General features: G+C 35.4%; 1 protein-coding gene across 2 annotated transcripts in view; it reads right to left on the bottom strand.

Moving 5' to 3' along the window:
• LOC145686650 (X-linked retinitis pigmentosa GTPase regulator-like) overlaps positions 1-9,369 on the bottom strand; it is a 328,222-nt gene that overhangs the window by 6,905 nt on the left and 311,948 nt on the right. For both annotated transcript variants that reach the window (XM_081760131.1, XM_081760132.1), the window contains exons 13-14: positions 8,877-8,975; positions 3,668-3,765 (exon numbers count right to left, since the gene is read on the bottom strand). In XM_081760131.1, the coding sequence (XP_081616257.1) occupies positions 3,668-3,765; positions 8,877-8,975 (197 nt within the window). The remainder of the gene's footprint in view (positions 1-3,667; positions 3,766-8,876; positions 8,976-9,369) is intronic.

The following is a 9,369-nucleotide window of genomic DNA, read 5'->3' as shown; positions in this document are numbered from 1 at the left end:
AAAACTTATTTAATGACAAACTCTGTATTTATTTTGAATTTATTCGTATGTTTATATATATATATATATATATATATATATATATATATATATATATATATATATATATATATATATATATATATATATATAAAACCTTTGGTAAGTGAACAGTTTTCGTCGTTTGAGCGGTTCCTAAAGCTGCACTTACTAAGCATTTTGCGCTTTGTATCTGGTATCAGCAAAATTTGGTCTACGGCGGCAAACTTCGAGAGGCTTGGGTGGCATTGTGAAAGATTGCCTAATTTGTCCTATGCCCCTGCAGAATAGGTGTCATTTGTACCTTCGGGTCTGGTTTTGATTTGAAAACATCTGATCCGGGCTATGGATTTTTTTCTGCATATTTACCATTATGCTAGAACTTACACTTACTTTCCTAGCGTTTCGGAGTATTTAAAGCGGTAAAAAGGTCTTCCATCTTATAATAAATTATCATATACACTGTTTCAAGGCTTTGTTGCTCTCCTCTTTCTCGGTAACTTTTTCAGCTGCGCTGCAAATGTATAACTTCTTAATGGAATTTTTCATTCTGAAAATCCTGCCACTCGGATGAAATTCTTCTTAAAGCTAAATCCTATGCAAGATCATCCCACAATTCCACATTATGATGGACAAAATTGCTGAAATATGTCTCTTAAAATAATAATAATTTTCACAAATGATTGATATACTTGAAATATGATTTTATTATAATGATATGTAGAAATTTCGTTCATAAACTTAAGCAAATGTAAAATATGACGATTATTTTACAGTATTGATATGAAAATCATAGCCCTAACATTCACTCACTCTATCGATGCATGCTTTCCAGAAAACATGTTTAATCCACAGGCATTTTGAGGAAGGAACAATAGAATGAATTCCGCGACACCAGGGATTGAACCTGAGTAGTCCGGTTTGTAGGTAAAGCCTTACAGACTAGTTACCGAGAGTATCATTAAATATTATTATTATTATTATTATTATTATACGGGCCACGGCACGTTGACCGCTCTTGGAAGCTTGTACTACATACAGTGGCTTTCGGAACCCCTTGACGGGAGAACCAATGCGGCTACTCCCACCGCATAGAAATTATTTTCATAGCCGTGAGATCCTTGATGCTTTCATTGCATTTTGATCTGGAAAGCTGAAATCTTTGGCACGGCAAAGAATAACAACATAACCATTACAAATGCGATTCTCTTTTTAAAAGCATAGAAGAAATGAACTTGTCAACAGAGGGGAAGTAGTAGCCCACGTTGGGGAAGTAGTAGTAGTCCAAGTTAACACACGCATGCTCGATTTTGCTTCAATGAATCGCGACTCAGCCCTCTGAAGCCCTTAAAAAGAATGAATAATTTGCTGCATAATCATTCTTTGAAATATTCTGCATCCGACATTATTCAAGGTGGTATGTGTATTACCAGGCATGTTCACGGCACAGGTGTTCATTTTGGAATAGGAGATCATTCGGGCTCACCTGGGCTCAGATTCACTATTCTCAATTGGGGGGGGGGGGGCACTCGGTTGTGCTCGCGCCTACAGCCTCTCTGGACTCATTCTCACATGGACTCGTGAGTTTGGACATTTCTAGAGATGTTCACCATTTGATGGATACGTAAATTGACGCCCTTTATTACGTTTAAGGAACACTGAGCATCGATATTTCAAATTTCCAGAAATTCGATGTTCACATTGTCTTTGACATCAAGGGTTTTCAGGTGCATATAAGTTCTAACAGTTTCCTCAAATAACGACTTTTGTCTTATTTCATTACGTATACTGCAACTAGGTTGCTATCAGAGACGAATTGTACCTTTCAGTTACATTTGAGAGTAATATTATGGCAATTACACTTCTTATTAACAAGGGAGTTTCGTTTCGCAGTGTGAAACTACAGTCAGCTTCCAAACTATGTGAATTCAATACTCAAACTTGAAGTAGTACATCTATATCTATTGGTTGCAATAGAAACTGTTCCTCGGACGCTGAATCCATATTAAAAAGTCATTACTCACTATCCCTTATTACTTTTGTTCCATGGCGAGGAAGGCTGAAACCAGAAATCGATAGTATGAACCACTTCCAGATTGAATGGAGGGTTAAGGGAGAAGATAGAACCTACTCTTGCACAGCTGAAACGATCGTAAAAAACTGCATTCGATATCTCTTACCAATTTTGCTCCATAGAAACCAGTACTGAAACCGGAAGTAGTATTTTTTAACCCTTCCGGTCTAGTAGAGTGTTGCTAGTTATGACGATATGTTCCCTTGACACCCTGCTCAATATCAAAAACCGGTGTCCTATATATTACCATTCTTGTTCTACAATGATAAATGTTTAAACCGGAAATAGTTAATTTGAGCCACTTCCAGATTGAATAGAGTTAAGGGAGGAGATAGAACCTACTTTTAGGAAGCTGAATCATTGGAAAAATCTGCATCTTGATCTCTCTTATTGTTTTTGCTCTACGGAAATCAGGATTGAAACCGGAAGTGGTAGTAAATTTCAACCACTTCTGGTTTTGGTACAGTGTTGTGGTTGTGATGGTATGTTCTCTTGACACTGTAAAGCAACTAGAGAAAATAGCTTATCGCTACCTTTTACCATTTTTGTTCTACGGCGATAAATGTTGAAACCGGAAATGATTAATTTGAACAACTTTCAGTTCGAATAGAGGGATAATGGACAAGAGGAATCTACTCTTGGGAAGCTGAATTGATTGCAAAAAATCGCATCTCGATATCTCTTACTGCTTTCGTTCTACGAAAATCAGTATTGAAACCGGTACTAGTACATTTCAACCACTTCTGGTTTTGGTAAAGTGTTGCGGGTTTTGATGGTATATTCTCTAAAGCTGCTCGTTATGTTATAGTTTTCGTTCTATGGCGTTAAATGTTGAAAACGGAAATGGCCAATTTGAACCACTTTCGGTGTGAATAATAGGTTAACGGAGGAGATGGAAACTATTCTTGGGATGTTTAATCGATTACAGAAAACCACTTCTCGATATCTCTTGCCGTTTGCTCTGACATCTGTCGACAGACAGACAGATGAACAAAGGCGTTATGTACGATTTTCAACATTACGCATAGCATAGTTCGGAAGTTTAGAAAACGTGTTGTACAATTTTTGCAAGATACAGTGTGTGTTTTTTCTCTTAATCTAAGGAAGCATACAAACTGTTCATTGGTATTGCGAAATGTTGCAATTAATTACATAATACTCTGTGTACAAATTACTATAAAGGAAAAACTACCATCTGGCTAAAGAATGATGCAAATATTTTCCCAATATACAGTACTTAATCTCTGCATGAAAAATTTATTTTGAACCATGAACCATACACATTGTTTTCAAAATTTTGTTGATTCGTACTTCAAAAAATACACAACTATTCAACACAATTTTGGACAGGTATTAATATTTCTTCCTTAAATACTTGCAAGATAATTATTTTTTCTCGATTGATGCTTTAGAAAATGAACGATGAATGGCTTAGTTTAACATTTAATATAAGTTTACTAAAACATATTTATTCTTAATAATGCTAATAAGACACACTCTCAAAATATTTTCTCTTCCTAAGTTTCTACAGAACTGAAATTTATTTCTGTAATTGCTAAATAGTTTTTTACCTACCTTTTTTTCTGAACCTAGTTGACTGGCTTTTGACTTTCCACTTTGTGCTCTGTCATCTTCGGCCTCTCCGCCCTCTGGTGATTCTTCATTTTCTTTACCTATGGGAAAGACAAAATATTTACGATACATAAGAAACTTCATTATCAACTACTGGAAAAACGGAATATATGAACATAAAGGGACACCGCAAGCTGAAAGGAAAAAAAAAAAAAAAAAGACAGAAAGGTGAAAAATAGGGAAGATGTCTGACAAGGATGCTGACTTTATCCTCATATTATTTAATATCTATTCGTGCAAAATAGTAATAATAAAGCATCAGGATAAACGTGGAGTTCTTCAATAGGATTTACAGATAACATCACTTTGGTAACAGAAAAAGGAGAGCAACAAGAGATATCAATTAATTTGAGTAATAAACTGAAGAAAAGATGCAATATGAATAATAACAAACAAAAACTCTCAGGGCACAAAGAAGGAACAGCAGGACGTAAGAATTTCCTTCACGGAAAGAAAACAGGATATGAAGACACTTAACCCTTTGGGAAGCGCGAAATCCTGTAGTGGAAGAAGTAAAGAAAACATATTTAAGTACATACGAAACTTAGATGTTCGAGTGGATACAAAATATCGCATCGCATCCGCAACATTCCTTTCTATTTGCATCTGTAGATAATGGCATAACAGACATATATATTAAAGGCGTTCAAAATGTTTGCACAATGGGCCATATTATTATTATTATTATTATTATTTAAATAATTGCACTAGAGCCATGAAATTTTGTACGCATGTTACTCAATGTATTCTCCATCCGCTGTGACACATTAAGCCCCTGTTCTTTCGATGCCGTAAATGCACTTCGGTAAAACCTCGGACGCTGACTATTACACCACTGTTTCACACAGAGTTCTTGGTCACTGGCAAACTGTCTACTATGAAGATAGGCCTTCAGACGACCGAACTGAAAGAAACCAAACAGGATCAGATCCGGACTAGAAGGAGTTTGAGAACCACTTCCCATCCCATACTTTTGATTTTCTGCTGTGTGTGATTGGCAAAGTGAATTTGTTTCTGTTCGCTTGTAAGCGGGTGAGGCACTCAATGGGCACAAAGTTTTCTAACCTAAAGACTGTATTACTGTTAGAGTATCACCCACAGAAAACCCAATCGCTTCAAAATGCTGTCTGTGGTTACATATTTGTCAATATAGTCTTTGTTAATGTTGTTCACTGCAGTTGATAGTCTGCCGTATCATGTTGGTCCAGCAGACTGAAATCACCACTGTGGAACTTATGTACTCATTACCGGACATTGCTCCGGTCCAACATCTCATCCTCATATACACAAAGCAATCTGTGTCGAATGAATCTATGGCTGAATAATTGCCGGTTTCACAGCAGTGATTTCAGTCTGCTGGACCAATGTGTATCGTACTGAGTTTAGCGAACCATACCGGTAACTTGCATATTTATAGGCCTTCATATATCCGGAATTCAATCATATACTACTATAACGCTCGGACACAAAACTGCTTTTAGTTTATCACAATTTTGGGAGCAGTGATAACATTTAATACCAAAGAAGCAAAGAGGCTAATACTCACCGCAAAAACAATGACAGTGAGTGCCCATTCGCATGTGTTTAATTTTTGACAGAAGATTTGTGTTTTACATTTCTTAATTCTTTTAACCATTTTTTGCATTTCCACATTCTCCTTCATGTTTTTAAATCCTCTTTGAATTTTAAGTAAGCTGATGATGGAGGAAGGTTCTTCCGAAAGTGCTTCTTTCATGTAGAAGAAAACTGCTGTTTTTGTGGTGAGTATTAGTCTCTTTGCTTGTTCCTTATTGCTTTTAGTTTCTTTAGATGTAACTGGACATGAATGTGGGCATATGCAAAACAAATTGGATCAAGTACTGCTTCTCTGACCATGTTACCCACCGCTGCCGACATCTTGGATCTGCTATCTTGGATTCAACTTTAATTTTTTCAAATGGGAATAGGTGCAAATGGTACATCAAATTCATATACAATTTTCTCAGAAATTCACTGGTGTAATGAATTTTACCGTAGCTTGTACAGTTTGGAAGGTATTGCATGTTAAATCCCTCCAGGCACTTCGCAAATAGACATTGCAGAATAATATCAGTTACGCTTATGTTTCTGATGTTGAAAAATCAAAAGAATTTCTAACTGGAAAAATACTGTAGGCACGGACGTACGCAGGGGGTGGGTCCTGGGGGTCCGGACCCTCCCCGAAATTTCTACTTTTGTGTAAATTTAGCCTAATTTTAGGGACAATTTTAGGAATTTTAATATAAAATATCCTTATATTGATTTTGGACCCCTCCCGAGATAAATTCCTGCGTACGCTACTGACTGTAGGTATAAACAAACTCTTTACAACATTGATGTCATAACCTTATTACATCTCTGTGAGTTATTATTACTTTCATGTTATATTATAACAAGGAAGTGTTGTATCATGGTCAAAATGCCTAATGTAAATCCAGATACGACCAGATTTGGATGAAGACCTACCATTTCCGTATTGACGTCTGTGTGTCTGTATGTATGTTCTTTCAGAGAATATTTTGTCAACGATAAATCACGTAAAAGATTACATATACACACAGAGTCATGCACAACTTCCTATTTGGATCAATATTCGTGAAGTGCCTGACATTTAACATGCAATACCTTGCAAACGATAGAAGCTACGGTAAAACACACTACAACAATGAATTCCCGAGAAAATTGTACATGAATATGATGTATCACTTGCACCTATTCCTACTTTGAAAAAAAAAAAAAAAAGTTGAATCTAATATGGCGGCCGCGATGGGTAACATGTGTCAGAGAAGCAGTACTTGATCCAATTTGTTTTGCATATGCCCACATTAATGTCCAGTTATATCTAAAGAAACTAAAAGTAATTTTGTGTCTCAGCGTTATACTAGTATATGATTCAATTCTGGATATATGAAGGCTCGTAAATATGCAAATTAACGGTATGTGCTACTAAAATTAGTACAATACACATTGGGCCGCGGAGAACTTTGCATTTGAATAAATTTTAAACGAATGCCGAGGCGACACTTCGCGAATGTACTTTGTGAGTAGTGATGCGAGATTATCTCATACAAGTATAGAAATTAACTTCCAGAGTTTCATGCAAAATTTTAGACGATTTTTGAATAGTGGAAAAGAAAAAAAAAGGCATTCAATCGAAAAGTGCCCACAACTTGTGAAATCTAAAGTTACCTACTGTATATTTCTTTGAGCTCAGACGACCAATACACATCTACACTGTCAAGGTAATTGGATTCTTGTAACAAGTAATTCTTATAACATTATATTTCTTATATTGATTTTTTCCCCCGCAAACATTACATTTATATACGAGGTGTTTCAGATAAATGTCCAGTGCTTATAAACCACAAACGGTTGGAGAGAAAAGCGTGAAACAAAAAAAATGAGATAGAAAAATATCAGAAAACGTATCGAATGGAACGCTCTACTTGAGTGTCACAGTGTCACTCGAAAAATTTAAGTCGGAAGGTACAGTATATAATTGTTTACATCATTGAAAATATAATGGAAAAACAAACTTCTGTAGTAAAAAGTTTTTTGTGTGGAGCATCGTTTACCGGTAGCAACAATTTAACTGTAAGTTCTTGCACGTTAAGATAAAATGCCCAATGATTATAAATCAAAAATGGCTCAAGATACAAGGATGAAACAAAAAGTGAGATAGGAAAATGTTAAAAGGTGCATCAAATGAAGTATTCTGCTTGCCCTACAGGGCTCCGGGGGATATCCAAAGATTTTAAACGATACGGTATGTAATTTGGTGCATAATTGGAAGGATCATAGAACAACAAACGAGTTCTATAGGATTTGTAGGGATGGGGAGGGGGGTGCCGTTTACGATAATGACTACCATTGAGTTGTGAATTCTTCCACTTTAAAATAAAACTCAGTTAAAAGGTGACCGTTTCCTAGATAGAACCCTACAACGAAACATTTTCCCCACAAAAGTTGTTTGTTTTTCAGGGTCCTTTCAATTATGTGTCAAATTACATCCATTTAAAATTTTCGGGTGGTTCATCAAAGCTCCATGACAGGGATTCCTGTTTAGCAAGCAGACCATTTCATTCGGTGAGCTTTAAGACATTATCCTCTTTATCCCCCCTCCCCTTTATATACTTATCTCCCGCTGGTCATTGTATCTGATTGTGCAAGAACAGTTAAATATTGGCTATTTCGAAAACTGCGCTTTACGTGAAAAACATTTTCCTACGAAAGTTGTTTGTTTTTTCATGATCTTTTCAATGATATAAATTATATATACCAAATATATATCAAAAATTATATATCACTATTTGAAATTATCAAGTGATCCCCTTCCCTCGGACTATGGGGTAAGCAGAGCACTTCATTCAATGCAATTTATGATATTTCCCTATTTCACTTTTTGCTTCATACTTTTTATCTTCAATCGTTTGTGATTTATAAACCCTGGACGTTTTATTTGAAACTGGTATAATTTGTGGAACCCGCTGTTGAGGTAATATTCAATTGGTGGAAAGATGATTCAAAACGAGAAGGAAGTCCATCTTGTTATCTTCAAATCTCCCCATGCCTCAAAGGACGATAAAAGTACGATATGTACTGAGAGATATTTTTGGAAAATGACTTATTTGCTAATCTCACTTTTAATTCTGATTCCTGAATAATCCATGCACTTTGAAACTTTCAACCCTTTCCTGGAATCTTGTTCACGAGGATACGAATAGAAGTCAAATTAATTATAACAATAATAAAATAATAAAGACAGCAAGAAAATGTAAATAAATGGACTCAATGGGGAAGAGGAGTGAAGAAATATTTTGTCCAATCTATGCTACGATTACTTGTCAAGTAGTGGTCAACTTCCTGGTGGAAATAACTCGTTGTTATCTCATATTGTACATATTGATATCGTGCTAGTACTCAATACATTTTTAATTACAGACTTCCACTGTTTGTTATTTAATCAATTCTTAGCGATATTTAAGTTTTGAATGTTTTAAAAGAATAAACTAATTTTCAAAAGGCAGTATTTGCTTTCATATTTGGTTTCAATGTAGTATCTGAATGTACAATGTTGTGTTGTTTCTTTTAAATACACGTATTTCGAAAGACCTGAAAGCATTATTTACATTACCTTCTTCCACTTCTTCTAATGTTTCTTCTTCCTTTCTTGATTGTGCAGAGGATGGTTTTTTCCTCTTGAAGGAATTAAAAAATCTCGCCATTCTTCCCTCTGCAAAGTATAACGAAACAAATAATAATAAATTGTAACATTCTATCTATATGTGTACTCAAAATAAATCCCAAAATTTGTTTTCGTTCACTTAAATGCTACTTTTTAGTCATTCCACTGTATATATTTGTCTATATTAACACGATGTGCATATTGCTTATCGTATTGAAGAATGGGATATATGAAACTGTGTGACAGTTTCGCCAACTAACTGAACATATTGGCTTCATCAGATACTGTAAAAACAAGAGAGAGTTGCATCTAAATATAACAGGATCCCGGAAAATGGTTCTAAACGCTGATTGGCTGATCAAAAGGATTCAGATAATCATAACAAAAGTTGACAAAAGTGAAACTAAACACCATAAATTTCTTTCCCTCCTTTGTCCAGCCG

Source organism: Thermobia domestica, chromosome 5 (genome assembly GCF_964235325.1).
Source record: "Thermobia domestica chromosome 5, izTheDome1.hap1.1, whole genome shotgun sequence".
NCBI lineage: Eukaryota > Metazoa > Arthropoda > Insecta > Zygentoma > Lepismatidae > Thermobia > Thermobia domestica.
The sequence above is the reverse complement of the archived record's forward strand: the minus strand, read 5'-3'. Positions and strand labels throughout refer to the sequence as shown.